Here is a 24,310-nt window from a genome sequence, read left to right as displayed (position 1 = left end):
GATTTTGGTGTTATTTATCCCATAGAGGGCCGAATAAATGTGTTAGGGGACTGTTGGTTTTCTGTAACACTGTCAGACCCTTACCTTAGTCTGTAAGGAGCCTTCAGTTAATATTTGGCGCCATAAACTGAAGTGAATTAAATGAAATTAAAATGAATTGAAACTGAAATTAATTGGATTAAATTAAATTAGAATGAATTAAATTGAAGTGAACTGAACTGGACTGGGTTTAATTAAATGAAATAAAGCTGAATTAAACTGAAGTGAACTGAACTGAAATGAAACTGAGCTGAACTGAACCGAACTGAAATGCGCTGAATTAAATGCCGTGGGTGGTGTGTGCTCAGCCTCCTCTCCGGGACTTTCCTTCCTGGGGGAGGGGGGAGGTGGACAGTTGTCGACCTCTGGCGTCAAAACTTCGCCAAGAAGTTTCTCACCATGCAACTCGACACGGCTGCCACGTAGCTCTAACTTCCTGGAGTGCCAGCAGGAGCATCTTCAGCTGTTTATTCGGCTCTGCTGCTAATGGTGAGTCCGTTTCTCTTCCCCGGAGGTCCTCCTCATTGTATCGAGGAAACTTCAGACTTCAGTACAACGTTAGAAAGAGCGATGGAGCAGACTACTGCATCAGTCTGTCCCGGTTTGAATAACGGGTCTGGACGTGTCTGTACGGGCTGGACAGAGGATTTGTTAGGAATTTTGTTTTCTTGCTCAAACCAAAGGACAAGGCTGCTGGGATAGACCCAGTGATGAACTGGAACGAAGTACATTTACTCAATCAGGGTACAGTTTAGAGTATTTCCATGTAATGCCGCTTTATACTTATATTCCGCGACAGTTCAGATTGAAACATTGTTTTTTTCTTTCACTACAGCTGTTACAGATTTTCATACAAAACACATAAAAAGCTTCAAAATACGGTGCATCGCTATAACTTAGATTAAACTACACAACAATATCTACAATAGCTGTGTGGTTCGCCTTTGACTTGCCACAACAATAAAACACAGCTTACATGTACACGCAGTAACATTACTGATGCTATTGTATATATTGTATATACTGTATATTGATACTTTTCAGCGTGACAGCTGTCTGTCTTGTAGTTTGTTGCATTGATATAAAGCACATTTTAAGCTTGCTGTAAGTGCTACATAAACCTTGTTACTGTAATAGAAAGGGACAAGTATCAGAGTAAAAACAAATGCACTGATCATAATTGACACAAAATTGATTAGGGCAGTGGTTCTCAAACTTTTTACATCAGGTACCACCGAAGAAAATATTTGGCTCTCCAAGTACCACCACTATGGCCGATGTTAAAATACAGTAGCGTAGGCCTACCCTATTCAGCTCAAAATGCACACAGGAAGCAAATTTATTCCTCATAAAAATATTATTTATTGTGACCTTTGACAGCCACAGCTACATTGTACACATTGGTACTAGAACTCTCTTTTATGAAGAACTCTCCTATATTTCATTCACACACTGCATTTCTCTCTCTCTCTCTCTCTCTCTCTCTCTCTCACACACACACACACACACACACACACACACACACAGACACACAGAGCATGTGAAAACAATAATAACTGCATTTCAGTAAAAAAGAAATAACTATACTTCAAAAACAGCACTTTGGCAAATAATCTAACTCTTATAGGCCTAATGCAAAGGGTGTGCCTGCCTCTGTACACACAGTCCTTTAATGTCTGGGTCAGTTGAGGCAAGTTTCAGTCTTAGGTTGGGCTCAGCATCCATCCTGCTTCTGTATTTTGTTTTTATGGCGGCAAGTGAAGAGAAGCCTTTCTCGCACAGATATGTGGTCACAAAAGGAAGGAGAAAGCGCACTGCCTTATCTGAAAGTGCAGGGTACTCACTGTGTTGCTTAACCCAAAAACCAAACAGTGGCTGCTTTCTGAAAGCAGTCTTCAATGTTTCATCACAAGACAAGTCTATTAAACTTTCCTGCTCACCAACAGTGAAGTTTTTGTTATTTCCAAGGTTTTGATATTGAACAGATTTCTCATCCAGTTGTTCCCTTTGGCCATCACTGGGAAATATTCCCGGAACTGTTGTCTGAGTGAGACAAGGTGTGCAACAATATTCTCCTTGACTCCATCTTGACTCCGTCATTGTCAGACAAAAAGCTATCCAAAGCAGGGAAAGCTGAAACATCATCTGCCTTGATTTTGATTTCGAACAACTCCAGCTTTTTAAGCAGTGCATTAATTTTGTCCTGCACATCAAACACACTGATGGAGAGTCCCTGTAGTCCCAAATTCAGTTCATTTAAATGAGAGAAAATGTCTGATAAGTATCAATCAATCAATCAATCAATCAATAATTTTATTTGTCCCCTGGGGGGGCAATTCAAGGCACGTGAACAGTTACACACAACACAAAAATAGCATGGAATAAATAGATGGCAAGGAATAAAAAAATAAACAATAGAATTAAAACTCAGAATGTGCTGTGATAGCAGGTTAGAGTGTTGTGTGTGGTGGGAGGGAATCACAGTTCGAGAGGAGTGGGTGGGCAGTGACTTGAGGAGCAGCACAGCTCTGGGAATGAAGGTTGTCTTTCTCCTTTGAGTCCTGCATCTGGTGCAGCAGAGCCGGCGACCTGAGGGGAGCCATATGAACGCTGGGAACAAGGCGTGTGAGGGGTCCTGCAAGATTCTGTGTGCTGTCCTCAGTGTCTGCTGCTCACACACTGTATTCAGTGATCTGAGTGGAAGACCAATGATTTTAGAGCAGACCTTGACTGTGTTCTGCAGACGGTTCCTGTTCTGAAGAGAGATGGATTGCAACCAGCAGGTTATAGAGAATGTCATGACACTCTCTATGAAGGAGTGGTAGAATGTCCTCAGTATGGTGCTTTTGACCCCAAAGGAATTAAGTTTCCTCAGTAGGCACTGTCGCTGCTGGCATCTTCTGAGGATCTCCTCTGTGTTAGCAGTGAAAGTGAAGGAGTTGTCAAATATCGTTCCCAGATATTTGTACTCCTCCACTATCTCTACTGGCTTCCCGTGAATTGTGCTGACAGATGTTGTAGCCAGCTCCCTCTGCCTCCTAGAGAAGGTCACCACCATCTCCTTTGTTTTCTCCACATTCAGCTCCAGTGCAGAGTTGTCGCACCAGTCCACAAACTGCTGGAGTGCTGGGCCATGGTGGTGAGAGCGCCCTGAGAGCAGGGACAGGAGAACTGTGTCATCAGCGTACTTAACCAGATGACTGCAGGGTGGACCTGCAGTCATCGGTGTATAGAATCAAAAGCAGTGGAGAGAGGACACAGCCCTGAGGGGAGCCATTGGAGGTGAAGATGAGGTCTGAGAGGATGTTATTGACCAGCACTCTCTGTGATCTGTTGGTCAGGAAGTTTATGACCCAACGGATTAGTTGCTCCGGCAGGTGGAAACGGCGGTGTAATTTCTCTGCAAGGATGTGTGGCTGCAGGGTGTTGAATGCAGAGGAGAAATCTGCAAAGAGCAGTCGAGCGCTGACCACTGTAGAATGCTTCCATAGCTGCGGAACTGTGCTACTGTCGATGGATCTCTGGAACAGCAGCTGCAACACGCCTCCCAGCTGCTCTGCACAGTGCCGTAAGACATGTCCACTGATATTGTCAGGACCAGGTGTTGTGGTTGTTTTGGTCCTTTTCAGAGCTCTTACCACCTCCTCTGTGCTGAAGGATAATTCCACTTCAGCATTAGCGAGGGAGGAGATAAAGGATTCTGTTTTGGTGGTGTTGTCTGTTTCATATCTGGAAAAGAAGGAGTTGAGGTCGTTGGGGAGGGACGCTGGGCTGCTGCCTTCCACCTGGATGGTCTTGTGAGTGGTGTGTGTATTATTTACAGCAGCCATGTTCTTAATCCCCTGCCAAGCTGAGCGTTGACTGAGCCACACAGCATCTTCAAAACATCTGACAAGGGTAAGTTTGTGTCCTGTAAGAACATCTGGACCTCTCTGTGCAGCTTGAAAGGCCTCAAAAGCACCTTTCCCCTTGATAGCCACCTTACTTCCATATGAAGCAAGAGTTGGATGTGCTCGCTGCCCATCTCTTCAGAGAGCACACTGAACAGGCGTGAATGCATTGGCCGGTCCTTAATAAAGTTTACAATCTTCACAGCCGAGTCCAGCACAAACTTCAACTCGTCAGGCATCTTCTTCACTGCCAGTACCTCATGATGGATGTTGCAGTGAGTCCATCGCATTTCTGGTGCCACCTCGCGAATTCGAGCTGCTACTCCGTTGTGCTGACCAATCATTGCCCTGGCACCGTCTGTGCAGACTCCAACACACTTTTTCCAATCAAGCCCATTTTCTTGAACAAACATGTTCAGGAGCTAGAATATGTGCTCTGCTGTGATTTTGGTCTGCAGTGGTTAACAGAACAGTCCTCCTGAGCTGCACCATCATGCTCATATCTGACATAAACCAGTAAATTGGCCAAACCTGCAACATCAGTAGTCTCGTCTAGTTGGATGGAATAATAGTGATTACTTTTAATGTGTTCAGTCAGTGTCCTTCTAATGTCATCTGCCATGGCTCCTATTCTCCGCGACACTGTGTCATTTGAAAGTGGCACCAAATTTAACTGTTTGGCGACCTTCTCGCCACACATAATGTGTACCATCTCTTTAGCTAATGGTAGACACAGCTGTTCACCACTTGTGTGCGGCTTTCTGGCTTTCGCTATGCGGAGGCTATGCGGGGGCTAACACAGGACTGAATTGTGCATTTAGACTGCTGCAGTTCATCCCGTTTATGTACAAAGAAGTCCACTGATTTGTCTTTACCGTGTGTTTGGTTGTGAGGTGCCATTTGAGATGCGATGGTTTCATGGATTCATTACTGAGAACATCACCACATACCACCACACTGTGGCTTTGGGTCTTCCTCTGTCCCGCTCCAGCTGAATCCAAGTTTGATATAACTCGGGTCATATTTCCGTACTGTTTTGCGCTTTTTGCAGCCAGCTACCGGTGCTGTGATCACTTCACTCCCACTACTGATGTAGCTGCTAACGTTAACACTGTCGTCCAGGCTGCTTGAAATATCCTCCTCCTGATCCACAGATTTTGTCCTTTTTGTTCCCCTCTGGAGCCACGACTTTAGTACATTTGGACCACTGGTGGTACGCCGGCATTCTTCTTGAATTACTGCTTTTAATTCTCCCAAATTCTTTGGTTTCTGCATTGAAACAGACTTTTTGATAATCCACCAAAGATTTTCAGTGGGGCTCATGTCTGGGGATTGAGCTGGCCACTAAGACCTGGATATTGTGCTCCTGCAGCCAAGTTCTACTTGACCTGGATGCGTGGCAAGGGGCATTATTTTGCTGAAACATCCAGTTTCGACATCAACGGAACAGTGTATGTGCAGAAGGGAGCATGTGGGTTTGAAGAATGGCACAATACTCAGCAGAGTTCAATGTGCCATCACAGACAGTGAGGTGACCAACGCCAGCAGCACTCATACATCCCCAAACCATGATACTGCCTCCACCATGCTTGACAGTAGGTACTGTACATGCTGGAGATAATGCCTCACCTGGCCTTCTGTGTGCCCTCACATTAGCACGAGCAGCATTAAGCTGGAAACTGGACTCATCCGACCACAGAATCTTCTTCCAGTTCCTGGATGTCCAGTCCTTGAGTGCTTGGGCCCAGCGGCACCGAGCTAACCTCTGCCTCTTGTTGATCAGGGGCTTCTTAACAGCCTTGCAGGACCTTAAGCCACGATGTAGGAGTCAGTCACGCATAGTGCGGGTGGAACACTGGATACCAGTTTGGTTTGACCACTGTTGCTGAAGCTCACGTGATGTAATTCGGCTGTTTTCCCTGCACATGCAGATCAGGATGCGGTCATTTCTCACTCTTGGACACTCTTGGATGCCCAGATCTTGGTTTGTCTTCCAAGCTGTTTGTTTGTTTATATTTCTGCAGTGTCTAACTGCTGAAGGACTGCATCACTTTCTGGCTATCTGGCGGCAGCTGTACCCTTCCTGGCTGAGAATCCTTATCTTTAGGCATGTTTCTTGTGTTAAGTTCCTTGTTTTAGCCATTTTTGATCTGAAGAACAAATGTGCTGGCTTTATATAAACACAAAGCACCCTAACAAAAAATTGTCTTCAATAAAAAGGATGATCTTCATTAGTGGGTCAGTGGTACCACAATACTCCAAAAAAATTTTTGTACTACAACCGTTTTAGTGTTCTTTAGGCTTAAAATTCTTATATAAATTAGGGCGTGGTTACGTTGAGTGATAGCTCCATAGACAGGCACTAGCAGTTAGCTCTTTGCTGAAGCATCGACTGGGTTAGCCGGCTACATCCAGAGGCCTCCAGCTACCTCCAGCGGTTGACAGGAGCTGCAGTGTCCGTGTTTGTTTGCCAATGTTCGGATAGGTTTTTGTGACAATATGGCTTGTTGCAGTGTAGACTTTACTAACCGACCTTCAAAGGAGTCTGTGTTGCAGTTTTTTCGGAAAGTAAATTTCTCACTATTTTACCTGGATGTTTGCAGTAATTAGCATGAATTAGCATATTTTGCAGCTGGCTTATGACTTAATTGCCGATATATGGTCGCTGCTGATGCAGATAGAGGATCGGAGCAGCTAATGTTAGCAATGCTGTTGCGGTGTGTTCCGTGCTCTCAGAGTCCGTTTATTGCGGGAATAGTAGGCTACAATTTTATTTCGTCTCATTTTTCTGTTTAAAAAGTCCGACATTGCATGGATGGAGCAGCTCTGTCAGTAAGCGGCTTCTGTTTGTGTGCTGCTGTAACTGTAAGTGGATAGTGGGTGGAGGCAGCAGTGAAAGCCGGTAAATATTAATATTAAACATTTTAATATATTATTTAATATATTAGTATTATTATTCTCATATTTTTTATTAATAATAATGACAATAATAATGTTTTAACGTTTTAATATATTTTATTGATATGAAATAATAATGATTGTTTCACAGTTAAATAATAGGCTAGAAATAAATTTCCCCCCACACCTCCACCAAACCCTGCAGCTCCACTTAAAACCTCTCTATCTGAAAAAGTCATGTTTAAAACACAGCAGCAACATTATGATCTCTGTTGTATGCTGTGTGTCGTGGTCGTACGGGGTCAAGCTTGTCGGGTCGGTCTCGGGGACTGTCATGTGGTGGATGCGTGTAGTTGCCGCTTAGCTTGTTAGCCTAGCTGATTAGCTGATTAGCCTTAGGCTAGCTCGGTTTCTCTGAGCTAAGTGGCCGGGTTCTCGGCCAGCTGACCCCTGCTGACCCGTAGAGTAACCGCCTCTTTGCCAAATATGGAAAGTACACTCTGAAATCCAAGATGATGTAAAAACATCCAGAGATTGGATGTACTTGTAGCTGATTTAATATAACTGGACTGAATAGTGCCAGCTTTGACGAAAGACATCAAAAACACAGCAAATCTACGGACATCACTGACTTGATTTTCTTTATTTGCATAGGACTGTGAGGAATATTATGCTATTTTATATTATTTCAAAGTTAATATATATACTGTATGAATTAAAGATTCTCGACAGCCAAGTACAACATGCATGTTAAGTGACCGTATTGTCCTACTATGTTGTATATATATATTAGAGTCAAATACCCATGATTTGGTCATAAAACCGACTCTCCGAAACCAATGGGTGACGTCACGGGTGCTACGTCCATGTTTTATACAGTCTATGTTGTTAATACAATGTATCACAAATGCATGGGGTGTCCGAAAACCTTTTTTCCACCACTGCATAATACAATGTAAGACTAAACAAGCTAACTGGTTTCTAAACAACATGCACTTTGTTGAGCCCATCTCAAGTGGACTCCCTAATGAAATCATGGAAATCAACGAGAGAGTTGTCATGGTGATGGGGCTGCAACAGACTCTTTTCTGTGATCAACACAAGATTCCCTGTGGGTGCTGGATCAGGAGATCACCACAGGAACTGGACACTGTCTATATTATTTTTGTTTTTGTTATTAATATTATTATTGTTTTATGTTTTTCTTATATTTTACAGAGGTTGTCTTCTAAGAAGAAACCAATACAACCCTGCACAGCCTGACAGAAATGTATACATAACAGCGCTGAAGCAATGGGTAAGTGGTTTGTAAAGAGTTTTTTCTTTCATTCTATAACAGTTTTTGTAAACGTTACTCTGCAAACAGTTGATTTTTAATTTATGTAAGTAACAGATGTATGAAATGCATGAAGACATTTTGTTGAAGTCTCTGAAACTACATTTAGACGGGCAATGTAAATCAGTCAAATGTACAAAAAACATTGAACTCTGTTTTATGTATGTACTGTATGTACAAGGTGAATTTATCCATATATGAACGGAAAACTGACAGAGATTCAGCAGCCTTCACTTGTATTCTGGTCTGCCTCATTTGCATTTCTGTCAATAGATCCTGATCATAAAAAACTCAGAGGTAATGTGATGAACAGCTGCAGAGCAGCTGGAGTAACAAATGTGTATCATTCATGTGGAAACAAACTAAAATATGATAGGTACTGTAGATAAATGTAAAAACATCCAGAGATTGGATGTACTTGTAGCTGATTTAATATAACTGGACTGAATAGTGCCAGCTTTGACGAAAGACATCAAAAACACAGCAAATCTACGGACATCACTGACTTGATTTTCTTTATTTGCATAGGACTGTGAGGAATATTATGCTATTTTATATTATTTCAAAGGTAATATATATATACTGTATGAATTAAAGATTCTCGACAGCCAAGTACAACATGCATGTTAAGTGACCGTATTGTCCTACTATGTTGTATACATATATTAGAGTCAGTGCATGAATGAAGTATTGAAATGCAAATTTTGCATGACCCACCAACATACAGACACACACATAAATGATAAGATAGACTGAAAAAAAAATAACAGCAGGATTTAGAACTGTATACCAGTAAATGTTATTGCATATATATGTAAACATGGAGCAGTGACAGTACTAGTCAAGAAAGAAGATGTTTTTCAGTCTGTTTGTGTGTGTGTGTGTGTGAGTGGATGGCTCTGCGATGCCAGGGTGTGTTGGGTCCTTGAAGTGCTCTTATTATGCTAATGTACAGATTCATACTTTTATTTTGGGGGTCTACTTGAATTGGTTTACATAGTTTAATGTTAAAGAAACATATTTTTCTCATACTGTACATTGCTGCAGCATCTCTTTTCACCTTCTGTCTGAAACTTGGCCACCATGTTTCTGGTCAGCTCTGCCTGAAGTGAGAGAACAATTATGACTGAGTTTAGCTGCTCCCCTACCTTGAGTATCATAACAATAACTGCTTTTAAATCAAAAACCTCACCACTGCACATGTTCAAGCAGGAATCTGCTCTCTTCCTGGAGTGTATATATATATGTCAGATTGAGGAGTTACCTGTCCAAACGTCTCTGCTGCTCCGGCTGCTACTGACAGGATTCCCCTCAAAAAAGATGCTCAACATTCAAAAATAAATCAGCTAGACATGCTGTGGCTTTCCCTACGTATCATGTCCATTATATATTGCAATGACTACAAAAATACCTCAACTCCTTATCTGTTCAGATCACTCAAACATTATCTGACTGGATGGATAGTAATGTCAATGGCATCCCCCATATCTTGCTCTTTGAATAGGCCTCAGCACAGACCTTACCCTTAACACTGTGCTGAGTTAAAAGAGTTTTCAGAAGATTAAATATTGTTATACAATATATACAACAATTAAGCAGTGCCTTGATTAGGGGTGGTGAAAAAAAATGATTATTGATAAATCACAATTGTATTTTGGACGATTATGAGTCAATTATTAAATTTCCGAAGATCAATTTTTTTTTTAATACACAGCAGTGACTCTCCAGTTACTGGCTCTCATACAGGATTAACCGCAAAGCGGAGCTGTTGACTAACAGTCACAACAAAACACCCTGTAACAGAGCCAGAGAATGAGTTTACTATCCTAGCAAGACGAGAGGCGTGTGAAATGGACGAAGAAAAACCATTAAATGACGACCAATCAATCCATCCAGCTCCATCTGGGCTAACAGCGAGCGTGTGGATGCATTTTGGTTTTCATGGCAGGAGTTCCAAATACGCCAAAGGGATGTACGTTGTCTGCAAACTTTGCTGCACTAAGCTAAAGTACTGTGGTATCATGAGGGCTCCAGGTTTGAACCCCGGTCTGAGCTCCTCTGTGCAGAGTTTGCATGTTCTCCCTGGGCCTGCGTGGGTTTTCTCCGGGTACTCCGACTTCCTCCCACAATCCCAAAAACATGCACATTAGGTTAACTGGCTACTTTACACTGTCCCTAGGTGATTGTGTGCGTGTGTAGTTATCTGTCTTTGCTTGTCGGCCCTGTGACTTTGACTGGTGACTGCTCCAGGGTGTACCCCGCCTCTTGCCCATAGTCAGCTGATATAGGCTCCAGCTCTGCCGCGGCCCTGACGGATCAAGCGGTATAGAAAACGGATGGATGGATGAGGGCTCACATGTCGCGCTTCCATCCAGAGGAGGCTGAGTGGGCTAAAGACAACCACCTGAAGCCTGTCATTCCACCGAATCAACGTACTTGTTCGTGTGATGACAAAATTAACCTCAGTAAAAGTACATCTAAAACGAGTTAAAAAAAAGAAAAAACTAAATTGGAAGTTACAGCTATACTATACAATACTGAAGGTGCTTTGAGATGTTTCTCAAAAAAAATGTTGAATAATTCAGCGGCTGACAGATTTTTTAATGGTGCATTACGTTTATGGTGTATTTTGGGTTGCTGTTGTCAAATGGAAACAATAATCGATTGGTAATCGAATCAAGACCTCAATAATCGTAATCGAATCGAATCAGGAAATTGTACTGACTAGCACCCCTAGCCTTGACATTGGCATACATTTGGGTATGTATGTCAAGATGGTGTTTGACAATCACACAGAAAAGTATTTATGATGATCTAATAAAAATTCCATCAGGTTGAAACATAAAAAAATCATAAATTCACTATAGAGATTACTTTGGTTTCTAAAGGTTTGTTTTTGGTTTATCTCAAAATATAAACCTGAATTTCTCCTTTTTCCTAGGTTGGTCCCTCCTCCTATTGGCCAGTGTGGTGTCCACTCTGGGTGGTCTGGTCTTTGGGTATGAGCTGGGCATCATCTCAGGTGCATTGTTGCAGCTGAAGGCAGAGTTCAGCCTCTCATGTGTCCAGCAGGAGGCTCTGGTCAGTTCTCTGTTGATTGGAGCTCTGCTAGCCTCCACTGTGGGTGGCTGCTTGATCGACCGTCATGGCCGCAGGAACGCCATCCTCCTCAGCAACATCCTGATCCTGACCGGCAGCCTGGTCCTGCTCATCAGTTCCTTCCCTGCGCTGGTGGTTGGCAGGATCACAGTAGGCTTTGCCACATGTATATCCTCAATGTCCTGCTGCATCTTTGTGTCTGAGATGGTTACCCCAGATCGCAGGGGCTTCCTAGTAACACTGTATGAAGGTGGGATCACTGTTGGCATCCTGGCAGCTTATGCCATCAACTACATCCTTTCTGACTGCAGGAGAGGGTGGAAGTGGATGTTTGGATTTGCTGTAGTTCCCACTTTGGTTCAGCTGGTCTGTATCTGGGGTCTTCCATCCAGCGCTAAGGAATCAATAAGCTACAATTACTGTCAGTCTGAAAGAGACCTCAGGAGTTCCATTGAAACCCAAGAAGCAGATGACTTAAAAGTGGGCTCCAGGAAGGACAACAAGAGGGTTAAGTACAACAACATGTACTTAATCCAGCGTAAAGACAACATGAGGACTCGGACTGTCATTGGGCTTGGACTGGTGCTCTTTCAGCAGTTCACAGGCCAGCCGAACATGCTCCTCTACGCCTCCACCATCTTACACTCAGTGGGGTTTCAGAGCAATGCCTCGGCCGTGCTGGCATCTGTGGGCTTGGGGTTGGTTAAAGTGATTGCCACTCTGATCTCGATGGTGCTTTCAGACAGGGTGGGCAGGAGGCCTCTGCTCATCAGTGGATGCTCTGTTATGGCACTGTGTTTGATAACCATTGGACTCCTCAGTGGACATTCACTGATGAATGCTAAAAGGCCTTGTAATTCTGAAGATTTCAATGTTAACATAACAAATCTAGCTCATTTAACTAATGGTAATATGTCAGTTTTTGACACACCTTTTGATGAGAGCCACAAGCTTTTTAATAACAATACACAAGATAAAAATATATATGATAAAGTTGGACTAAAATCCTTGGAACCTGCCCCAGAGTCTTCCTCCAGCATCTATGGCACAGTTGTGAACTGGATCATTCTCTTGTGTATGATGGCTGTTGTCAGTGCATACGCCGTTGGATTTGGACCAAGTTTGTATATTCACTCAAAATGGGTTTTTCAGAGTTTAAATAGTTTATATAGTTTAATATAATAGTTTAAAAGTTCAAGTGCTTTTATTCATTCATTTTCATATTTATTTAAAGCTACACTCAGAGAGGCACAATTTTTTAGAAATACATTTAAAAACAACCATACTGTCAGCATAAATCATCAAGTATTTTGTAACTGGTAGCATGCCTAGTGCAGCATTACTGTCTTTAAAATAACCTTATCCAGCAAACAGTTCCACCCTTTGTGGTTGGTTATTAAAACCAGGAAATCAGCAGTTTCTTTTTTGTCTTTGACCAGTGACCTGGCTTCTCCTGAGTGAAATATTTCCAGTTGCTGTCAGAGGAAGAGCGTTCGCCTTCACCAACTGCTTCAACTGGGCAGCCAACCTCTTGGTCACATTCACTTTCTTGGATGTTATCGGTGAGTTCCCATACACCCTTTTTGTTGAAGACTTTCGATTAGTCACATTAGGAAAAACGTAGGTCTGGCTAATAACACTGGTGATGGTTCTGTTCCATTTACATTTTTCAGTAAGCAAGACACCAATAACAATCCCAACCATAACTGGAATAGACACATGGAACCCAACCAAAGTGATTAATTACATTTGTGGTTTTTCTTGCTTGACAATCAGAATCAGATTTATTGGCCAAGTTTGTACATACAAAGTTTGTACATCCAAACAAGGAATTTGACTCCGGTTTTTCTTGCTCTCATGCAGTACAACAACAAAACAACAATAAAAACAACAACAACACACAACCAATGGAACAACAATTTTTTTCCCCAGTTACTAATGGTGCAATGGGTCAGCCTGAATTTGGGTAGTGCAAAAAGATAACTATATAACTATTTACATATATATAAATATATATTCAGACTATTATAAATATATATTCAGACGATTGAGAAAAATAGTGTAGGTTATAGTGCAAACATAAAAAGAGACGGTGAAATTAGGTAGTGCCAAGACAGACATTCTGACAACTCAGAATGTCTGTCATGTAAATTTGTAAAAAAATGGACTCTGCTTTGAAATACCAAGACTTTATGACCAAAACCTCAGAGGATTCACTACAAGATGCAAACCCCTGGTAAGCCTCAAAAAAGACAGTCATGATCCAGTTCAACATGCAAAATTAAAATTCAGTGGACTGATGAAACAGAAACGATTCTCTATCGAAATGAGAAAAATGTGGGGGGAAAAAGGAACAGTTCATGACCCAAAGCCACTGTCACGACTATGGAGAACAAGGACTAGGACCCAAACGCAAGAACCCTCAAGACAGGCAGAAAGGTGGAACTAAAAGTCTTTTAATAAACCAAAATTCACTGGAAGAGTCCAGGGCAAGGGAACAAAACTCAGACAACCAAAACTCATCCACTTGGGAGAAAAAACACCAAGGAACAAAACTAAACAAAAATACAAAAGTCCTTACTTGAAACAAAAGAAACCGAGGTAAGTCCATGAGGGGGAAAACGCAAGACACAGGAACATGAACAAACACAGGGGCATGGCGCAGACTCAGGCATGGAGACGGACATGGGCATGGAACACAGACTTGGGCATGGAACACAAACGAACCGACAAGAACACAGGGAAAAGACGAGACTTAAATACACAAGGCAATGGGCAACAGGTGAAACCAATTAGGGCGGGGCAGACAATCACAGAAGGAGGGAAACAAGACAAAGACAGGAAGTAGAACAAGACAAGATACACAAGGGCAGGGATTTCAAAATAAAACAGGAACTATAAACAAAACTTAAACTAAACAAGAGTTCAGAAGTCCAAAAGAGTTCAGAGAACAACCCCCTTAGGGGCTAGTCATGACAGTACCCCCCCCTAAAGGGCCGGATACCAGACGGCCCTTAGTCAGACCCGTTGTATTACACAGGGTGGGCGGAGGGGGTCTGGAGGAGGGAGTCAGGGGCCAGCAATCAGAGAGCTGGTGAGAGAGGCAAGAGACCTCAGGTGGACGGCCTAGGTGCCAAACCCAGGCAGGGCAGGAAACTTCAGGCGGATGACCTGGAGGTTGAGCCAGGGCAGGAGAGGAGACCTCAGGTGGACGACCTGAAGGTTGAACTGGAGCAGATGAGGTGACCTCAGGCGGACAGCCCAGAGGCCAGACAGACTGGTGAAGACGCTGGGGAGGCCGACCACTAGGCTGGACAGGTGATGGCGCTTGGGAGAATGACCAGACAGGTGAAGAAGCTCAGATAGCCAACATGCAGGACGACGGCGGCAAAGGCGAGCCACCACTGGAGGTGAGGCTGGAGGGCGACGGGGGTGAAGACGAGTCCCCTCCGGAGATGAGGAGGCAGCTGGCTGGGGAACAGGTGTCGGCCGGATCGCCAACAGGAGTTGTGGAGCAGGTGTTGGCCGGACCACCGACTGGAGTAGGGGAGCAGGTGTCGGCCGTGCCGCCGAATGGACACGTGGAGCAGGTGTCGGCCGGACCGCCGGCTGGAGTCGAGGAGCAGGTGTCGGCCGGACCGCTGACTGCAGACGTGAGGCAGATGTCGACCGGGCCGCCGGCAGGAAGCGTGGAGCAGGTGTAGGCCGGACCGCCAGCTGGGCGCGTGGAGCAGGTGTCGAGGAGCAGAAGTCGGCCGGGCTGCTGACAGCACCGCTGACTGGAGGCGAGGGACAGGAGTCGGCCGGACTGCCCACTGGAGGCGAGGAGCTGATGTCGGGCGGACCGCCGAGCGGAGACATGAAGCAAGTGTCAGCCAGACCGCCGACTGGAGACGTGAAGCAAGTGTCAGTCGGGCCGCTGACAGGAGACATGAAACAGGTGTCAGTTGGGCCGCCGCCTGGAGACGAGGAACTGATGTCGGCCGGACCGCTGGCAGGACACGTGAAGCAGGTGTCAGCTGAGCCGCCGCCTGGAGACGAGGACCTGATGTCAGCCAGACCGCTGGCAGGAGACGTGAAGCAGGTGTCAGCCAGACTGCCGACTAGAGACGTGGGGCAAATGTCGGCCGGACCGCTGACGGGAGACGAGGAACTGATGTCGGCCGGACCGCCGACGGGAGACGTGAAGCAGGGATCAGCCAGGCCGCCGACTGGAGACAAGGAACAGGAGTCGACCGGACCGCTGACTGGAGGCAAGGAGCTGATATCAGCCGGGCCGCCGAGCGGAGACATGAAGCAGGTGTCAGCCGGGCTGCTGACTGGAGACATGAGGCAGGAGTCGGCCGGACCGCTGGCAGGAGACGTGAAGCAAGTGTCAGCCGGACTGCTGACGGGAGACGTGAAGCAGGGGTCAGCCAGGCCGCCGACTGGAGACAAGGAACAGGAGTCGACCGGACCGCTGACTGGAGACGTGGGGCAAGCGTCGGCCGGACTGCTGACGGGAGACGTGAGGCAAGTGTCAGCCGGGCTGCTGACTGGAGACATGGCCACGATCCCCGATGCAGGGACAGGGGAGACGGGCTGGAGGCTAGTAGGCCAGAGGCTAGCTGACTGGGAGGCTGGCTGAGAGTTTACCTTACCCCCAAGACACTTGAAAAGTTCCTTAGCAAAACCCTGGGTGTCGACCAGAGCTGGATCTGATCGGGACACCCCCATAGGTTCAGCTAGCTCTGGAAACAACTCCACCAACCAGAGTTTTTCTAAAACCAGCTGTCGGAGCAATTTCCAGGCCAAATTCCTCGCCCAGTTGCTTGTGGGCGGCCGCTGGAACTCAAGCACAAAATCCAGAAGACGGGAGACATTTGAAAGCTCTCCACTGATCTCTTTCATGTCTGCAAGGTCTTGCGACATGGATAAGAGCTTGATCTTCAAATCAGCAACACAAATGGGGTTTGCTGGGTCCATACTGGTCGGTTCGTTCTGTCACGGCTTTGGGAAGGCAAGGACTAGGACCCAAACGCAAGACCCCACAGACGTAGTCAAAAATAATAGTTATTTATTCAAACAAAGTTAACAAACAAAAAATCACTCACAGAGGAGGAGGAAAACTAACTGGACAAAGTAACAACAGAAAATCACTCACGGAGGAGGAAGGCAAAGTGACGGGACAAAGTAACAAACAAAGATCACCCATAAAGGGGAAAAAGGCACTAAAACAAAAGTTACCAAAACTAGAACACAAAATCACTCTTACGAGGAAAATGACTAAACCAGGAACAAAACAAGAAACAAAGTAACAAATAAATACACAACCTGACTGGGGAAACAATACGAGAGGCAAGACGAGGAACGAGACGTGGCAAAGGTATGAGACAAAAGCATGGGACAAAACATGAGACAAAAGCATGAGACAATAACGAACTGACACTGGACAAGGGGAAACGCAGACTATATATACACAATAGGTAAGGGGAACCAGGTGGAACCAATTAGGGCGGGGCAGACAATCACAGAAGGAGGGAAACAAGACAAAGACAGGAAGTAGAACAAGACAAGATACACAAGGGCAGGGATTTCAAAATAAAACAGGAACTATAAACAAAACTTAAACTAAACAAGAGTTCAGAAGTCCAAAAGAGTTCAGAGAACAACCCCCTTAGGGGCTAGTCATGACAGCCACCATCTCATCTGTCAAACGTGGTACTTCTTCTGTTATGGTTTGGACATGTATGGCTGCGAGTGGACCTGGCACCTTGACATTTATTGATGAATGATGAATACAGAGGCAAACAGCAGGGTTCTTTGCTCAGGCTCAGCTAAAAGCATTAGAATTCTCTGGATTCATTTCATCATTTAGCAGGACAACAATCCTGAACATAAGGTTAAAGCCACCAGAGAGCTTTTCAGGGTGAAGAGGTTGAATGTCCTCAACTGGCCAAGTTAATCAGCTACTGTACAGTACTCAGCCGCCAGGCTTTTAACAAGATCCGAGAGAGGTAGCTGCATCCTGCCTATTTGCACTGGCTTGTAGTATGATTTAAGATTTTAAGATCTTACTTCTGACTTTGTGTTTAAGGCTCTTCATGGTCTCTCTATATATCTGACCTCTTAGGCTTATGTCTTATCTGTTCCCAAGACTGCTGAAGAGCACTCAGTCCTGAAGCCCTGAAGCTATGGAAAGAGCTGCCTGAGGAAATCACGTCAACATGATCTTTTGCCCTGTTCAGACTAGAACAGGGATGAACGTATGTCAGGTCGACTGCTTTAAGTACGTCAGTTCACATCTGACATTAGAATGTATCTCACTTCCCTGCTCTATATACATACTTTAACATCTCTTCTGTTTGCAAAGACCAAATGTGTTGTTGTTATAACACTAAAATATATTTATATCGCACTTTTCTTAACAAGCCGCCTGGTTAGCTCAGTTGGTAGAGCATGAGACTCAACCTCTCAGGGTCGTGGGTTTGAATCCCACTCCGGGTGGCACCACCTCCCATGGGCTCACCACCCGTGGAGGTGCCATAGGACTTCGGTGCATTGTGAATTGGGTGGGCTGCCCCCACGACCTGGGCCTGGACCCAGATAAGCGGCAGATGATGACATGACATGAAGTAAAAACAGAGGAAGTAAAAACAATAAAATGAAGAAGGTCAGCATGGAATATAAATTCCTAGAGACCTGCATAATATTATTTACGCAGACTACTAAGATTAGCACCAACAAAGCTTATGGAATTAGAAAGATTGGACAGGTCCTCAGACTTAATTTAAGGACATTTTTTGGACATCCAGGATCAGAGAGATCAGAGAATTTGTAAGATTTGCCTGGCTGCTGATAAACTTAAATCTTCAAAGGACATAAAATTATATTTCTTGTTCTGAAGTAACAGGATGGCACTTAAAACCTAACTTAAACAACAAAAAACAGCAAGACCACCCCCTGTTGTAATGGTGTTCAGAGGTGCTGCAAGTTAGTCACTAGCACCGTCTGTTTAAAGATGGAGTCCATCAGTCCTGAAGAGGGAAAAATGTCTTCAAAATAGATTCAAAATATCAATAACACTTATCTTGTGAGCACTGAAGGAGGACTGGAGCCAGCTGTGGAGACTGAGGATTCTGCTAAAACACCCTGCTCCATGGATCAGTGTGGGGATAGGACTGGAAATAAAAACAGAGTTCAATCAGAGTAATGACTGGGTCTATTCCTCTGCGTGTCCCAGTCACAGAAGACGTCTCACTCATAATATACCTGTAAGGGCTTTTCAAAATTTCCAGACATCATGGACAAAGCCAGTTTACATGATCTGAGAATGTGAATGAGTATGTAGTTCCGCCTATGCAGAGGACATCAGATGAGTAGGTGGTCCTTCGGTGTGGCCCAGGACACATTCATGCTCAAAGAATGTGGCCATATGAGGCCCAGACCTCCTTCAGATGTCTTAGTATTGCCGTTGGTCCTGTATCTTGGTGCATTCACACCTGTTCTTAGATCATAAGTTGACAGCTTGCGCTCAGATCACACAAGATGCAAGTTAAAGCCATGTATGAACTGGGCCTTTTAAATCTCTTCTGAAGACATACTTTTGTCAGAGAGCTTTCCCTCATTTCACTTGATTTTTATTCACTGCTTTTTGCTTACAACACTGTAATTGGTTATATTTCTTTGATTTGCTTATGACTCCAACAGAAATTTTTACAGTGCCTGTTTTGTGAATGTACTGTGGGTTTAGAAAAGTGTAATCGGTATTTTTAAATGTACTGATTTGTATAATTTAAGTAATTTAAGCCCCTGCACACCCCACAGGTGTTTTGACTTAGTCGGGCTGATTAAAGCTCTTTTTGGTTAAAGAAACACAAATGTAACTAATAAGACATTATGATTATGGCATACATATCACATACATAATACATATGACTAATATAACATATAACACTTACTGGCATGGCTTACTGAGAAGCTTCATTTAAACAGAACCACCTTACACTGAAGTGAACACCTGAGCTCCTCCTGGCAGGACAAAATGTCTGCTGAGCAAAGGCTCTACAAGATAAGATAAGATAAAGGATAAATTTAAATTTATGAGCAGTCTAACCCCCCCCAAAAAAGAGAGAGAAAATAGGATAATCACTTTGAAACATATTAAAAAGGAGGTAGAAAAAAACAATACATCTAAAAGTGATTTAAAACACTTTGATACTCTTTAGGGCCTTTTCCAGATAATTTTGTAGAGAGGGTTAGTGATGCAATCATTTTCACTCTAGGCATGTTTTAGGAAGTGTTTCTGTTGTGTTTCTATTCATCAGATGTCATTGGTCTGTCGAGGATATTTTTTGTGTATGGGATAACTGCTGTGGCAGCTGGGATTTTCTTCTACTTCATGCTACCAGAGACCAAAGGGAAGACTCTGGAGGAGATAGATAACGAACTGCGTTTAAACAGGTGGGATCTACGCTACATTTGTCTGTTAAAACACAAATGTATTTACTGTCATTGACTGCTTGTTGTTAGCCAAATTACCCCTCAGGGACATTAAAGCTTTACTCTTATCATGTGTGATACCATGCTGACACAGAGATGTGTGTGTCCTTGGCCTTGTTTTGCAGGTTTTACAACAGTGAGGAGTCCTGTGGCTGCATCAGCCAGAGAAAGACTTTCCCACAGTACCAGAGAGTGCACTGTCAAGTTAGCACCTCAGGGTGAATACTTTAAAACTGCCGTACTGACAAAGCGTCACTAAACAAGTGTTCACTACATGCACTGAAGAGAAGGAACAGCGATCCATCCCACTCTGACAGAGCAATCCTGATAGCTGATGAATGAAAGTAGATATTACTGTGTCACACTTACTTAATTCTCTGTTTTCTTTATGAATGGTGTGGATAAAATGTGTTTTCTTAGTTGTTTAAGTGTTGATCACATCAACTGACATTCTTTTAGGATTTTAAAAAATTTTAGCACATGGGTCTTATTTTCATTTGTTGGGACAGTATGTTTGTTATTTCTAGCATTTATCTGGCAGCACTGTGACCACATCTGTTATTCCTGATAAAACTTTTCCAGAAAGCTATTGTAAAAGACATTTTGGGATTCGCTTACATTTTGAATCATTTAGTGCAAGTTCAGGCAGGAATACAATGGTCAGACAGCCCATTTTCATCATCACACTAAGGCCTTTAAAATTCCAATTTTTTTTTTTTTTTTTTAACTTTTGGGGGATCTCCGATCTTCTGTTTATAGCACTCTATCATCATACATGTCTAGCACCCCACTGCTACCAGTGTCAATGCCAAAATCTTTATTGAATAAAGCTCCTGCCTTTGTGTTAATTTGTCTGTCGAAGTCAAGTCAAAGTCAACTTTATTGTCAAAACCATATGTACAGGTCATACACAGGTTTTGAAATTACAGTGTTCCCTGGGCCCACAGTGTTACACTAATAGTGTATACACAACATAGATGAAAAATTTTATGTCTGTGTAATCCTGATTGAAATGAAGTTCCTTCATCCCACAAATGAAAACACACTAAAGGAAATCTAATTATAACACTATTGCACTAAGAGCAGCAAACTAAAACTAAAACTAAAACCTGACCTTTCTGGCCTTCCTTGATTCAAAATCATCAATAATGTCATCATACGAAATCTGCTCCCCTACTGAGTGATTGATGCTGATGACAGCAAAGCCAGTGAGCTGTTTCTCAGGTAGGACTTGATCAACTTCAGCTTTTAAAAGCTCCTCTATACAGTGGATAACCACCCCCCCCCCAACACTGAGGGTCCACTTCTGAACTGTTGTTGTTGCAGTGATATTTCCTATTGCCCAGTGATCATCTGAGCTGAAGAGAATTCAAACCAAATGACTTATTTTGTTTCTCTTCTATGTTGGTGTTGGTGCCACTTCACAGTTTCTTCCTTCCACCACCTCCACTGGTGTAAAGGCCCCATCTAAGGCTCCCTCAGGGGATTTCAGATTGCACTACATATGTTTATTTCAAACTTCTTTCTCTGAGAAAAGTTTATTTTTACTTCTGTATTGCCTACAGCTGTCATTTCCTCTGGACAGAACTTAATCATCAGAATCAAGTAAATAAAATAAAGTGAAAATAAAAATAAAAAAAACATGAATTTTATTAATTTGGTTTGTTTGGCACTGTTGTTGGATTTTTTTAATAGTTGCAAATTACTTGTCAACCCAATTAAAGGAGGGATTTATTTTTCTTAACATTCAAGAACTGCTTTTTATCCTCTTGATACTTTTCAAATTTTGGAATATAAATTCTACACAGTGGAGCCTGAAGCCAAGTGTCTATTATCTTAAAAGATAATAGACAACTTTGAATATGTCCTGTTCATTTTATTTTACACCCAGGTTAAGATGGCTTTGTTTGGAGTATCAGTCCTGCAGGTCACACATGATTCTGTTTTGATTTGCTTTGATATAACATTACAGGTTCATTCTTTGAGGACTGTTTTTTAAGCCGCATTGGCTTCTCATTTGCCCTTGGGGTGATGGTTGTGGTGACTATAGGGGAGTTTTTCCTTGCCACTGTCGCCTTAAGTGCTTGCTCTGGGGTCAGGCTCTGGGTCTCTGTAAAGCGCTTTGAGACAATTTTGATTGTGGAAGGCGCTATATAAATAAAATTGAATTGAATTGAACTATGACATTAAAAACACATTAGTTGAATGGAGTGCATGTGATGTGGATTTTTCAGGCCAGACGATAGACCCAGTCAAGGGCCAGTTGAGGCTGGGTCCAGGTCCGGCTGTCCCCACACCTTAATCTTATCTCTCTTAAGTTTTTGTCTTCTCGAAAAATTCTAAGTGTTCAAATCTTCTTCAGAGAAAAATGCACAGAGTCAATCAGGTGCCGGAGATCAGAGAGGTTGAGTCCAGAAAGCTTTATTCTACAAACACAGAGTCTACAAGCATGAGAAGTCCTGCAGGAGCATCTGAAAGTCTCAAACGATACATCATATTATATACCTGGGGTTGTACCCATCCCAAGGACACTACTGGGCGTGAATTGGCATGTCTTTTTTCATTTTCCCTTTGTCTGGTTGGTGCACTTTTAGCCAGCGTCAACTTCTACGTCAAATTTGTCTTTTTTCCTAGAATTTGGCTGGCTTCGTCTCTCTTGGGATCATTGCTTATCTCGTGTATCATTGCTTGTCCATTTTAAATACGCTTCACACGCATTTTATTTTCAATGGGACCTGAATTTCTGTCATTTGCTTTCTTAAAAACGTTTGAGACTACCTCAAAATTAGCAACAGGTATGACAGGAGTGAGTATGACATGAGTACAGCACATTCACAGGAGCATACACAGATGAGTAAAAAATTGGGGAGTCACAAGGGGAGCAACAGGAGCATGGTCATCTGTATATGGGGAACAATGGGGAATAATGTACGGGACAGAGGGACTTATACCTTTGAGGTTTAGTGTGGTGCCAAGGACAACCACAGTTGCAAATGGGCTGTGCTCTGACAGAGAGCTTCGTGAGAGACAGAGTAAGGGAGCGTGCGTGTGTGAGTGTGTGTATGTGGGAGAGCAGCATGGGGAACGATGCAGGAGTGTGCATGTGGCAGAGTAGAGGTGTGTGTGTAGGAGATAGTGGAACTGTGTCTGTGTGTGAGGGATAGAGTTGGGAGGGGGTGAGTGAGATACAGAAGCAAACAGAGAATCAGGTCTAGGATAAGCAGAACATAAAACAGAACACAATAGGATTTGCACACTTAGAAAAAATATACAAACATATTGCACAAAATCTGACACTACACATGGCTACTAAAACGCCAGCCGCGGCTTCATTCTCACCTTGATTTTATTTTACCTGGATATGAGTCAGTGAAGTGTGACAGAGGAGAGAACCAAGGTGGAGGTTGACATAGGTTTCAACACACTTTCTTATATTAATCTTACTTAAGTTTCTAATAATTTGGCAAGTTCTTGTGAGAGGAATGTTAGCATTTTCCAGTAATGTGCTCTGTAAATGTAGACACAGGTTGCCTGTGTCTAGCCTTGCATTTAATGCAAAATGCTGAAAAGGAAAATGGTCCCATGATGGAATGATAAATGCACAGAAGCCATAAAGGAACAAAACAGTTCTCTGAGAATGTTGAGAAATAACTTGAATCAAGAAACTTTCATTAATCAACTGAGGAAAAAAAAGTAGAATAGAGTACTAGCAATAGTAAATGATATGCATGGGTGAATTAGTGCTCTACTATAGGGAGGAAGGCTTAAATAGGGGATTTCTGGTCAATATCAAAGAAAATTAATGGAAAGAGGTATTTTAAAGGTTAAAATACTGGCATTAGAGGATGATTGAACACTGGCAATGACAGATAAAGAAAAGACATATTAGGGAACTTTGCGAGTTTGTACAATGGCCATATAGATGAGTTTCATTCACAAAGGAAAGAGAGGATTTTAAAAACAGTGTGACTAGTGTGAAAATAGTGTGCAGAAAAAAAATACTGACACCACTATGAATGAATTAGTAACAGAATTACAGGGAAATGAATATATTGCTAAAGGAGAGGATCATCTGAGTTAAGCAAAGCTAAAAAAGTTCCTGAACAAGTGTTACAGGTAATCTTGCAACTATAACTACAGCTAAGATATGGGAAATTATAGTTATTTAGATATGTATGTAACAGCAGGGCAAAATATTACAGCGTGCAAAAACCATTAGTGTTGCAGGGTGTGGTCTGAGGAAACAGAGGGGAGGTGATCACACAGGTCTACATAAAACATTGTTTTGCTTGGGAAAAGTAGATCAGATGAATCATCTGAACGTGAAATGACATAGAATGCTGAACATATAATGATGTAGGCTACTGTCAAAAGCACATAGAGAAGACTCAAAAAACTTGAGGCAGTGGTGAGGCAGCAAGAGAAGGGAACCTTGAAGGTCTTCTGGGGACAACACATGGAATATCTGAAGGAGATAAGATCATACCAAAGAGAGAGTTTTTTTTCTTTAATCAAAACTATCATTTAAGAATTATTTATTTACTTAACGATGTAGACCAGGAATCTT

The 24,310-nt window shown here is 43.0% G+C and overlaps 1 protein-coding gene and 1 non-coding gene across 2 annotated transcripts; both read left to right on the top strand.

The window, feature by feature from the left end:
* Positions 1-444: 444 nt before the first annotated feature.
* Positions 445-21,788, top strand: slc2a10 (solute carrier family 2 member 10). Its single transcript, XM_041032986.1, has 6 exons — positions 445-528; positions 8,046-8,124; positions 11,105-12,382; positions 12,702-12,824; positions 19,569-19,704; positions 19,869-21,788. The coding sequence occupies exons 2-6, from the start codon at positions 8,121-8,123 to the stop codon at positions 19,963-19,965; spliced, it is 1,638 nt and encodes a 545-aa protein (XP_040888920.1). The 5' UTR covers positions 445-528; positions 8,046-8,120; the 3' UTR covers positions 19,966-21,788.
* Positions 17,676-17,748, top strand: trnal-caa. The gene has a single exon. It is a non-coding gene; the product is annotated as a tRNA-Leu (tRNA).
* Positions 21,789-24,310: the final 2,522 nt, after the last annotated feature.

Source organism: Toxotes jaculatrix, chromosome 3 (assembly GCF_017976425.1).
Source record: "Toxotes jaculatrix isolate fToxJac2 chromosome 3, fToxJac2.pri, whole genome shotgun sequence".
Classification (NCBI taxonomy): Eukaryota; Metazoa; Chordata; class Actinopteri; family Toxotidae; genus Toxotes; species Toxotes jaculatrix.
This window is presented reverse-complemented; position numbering and strand designations above follow the sequence as displayed.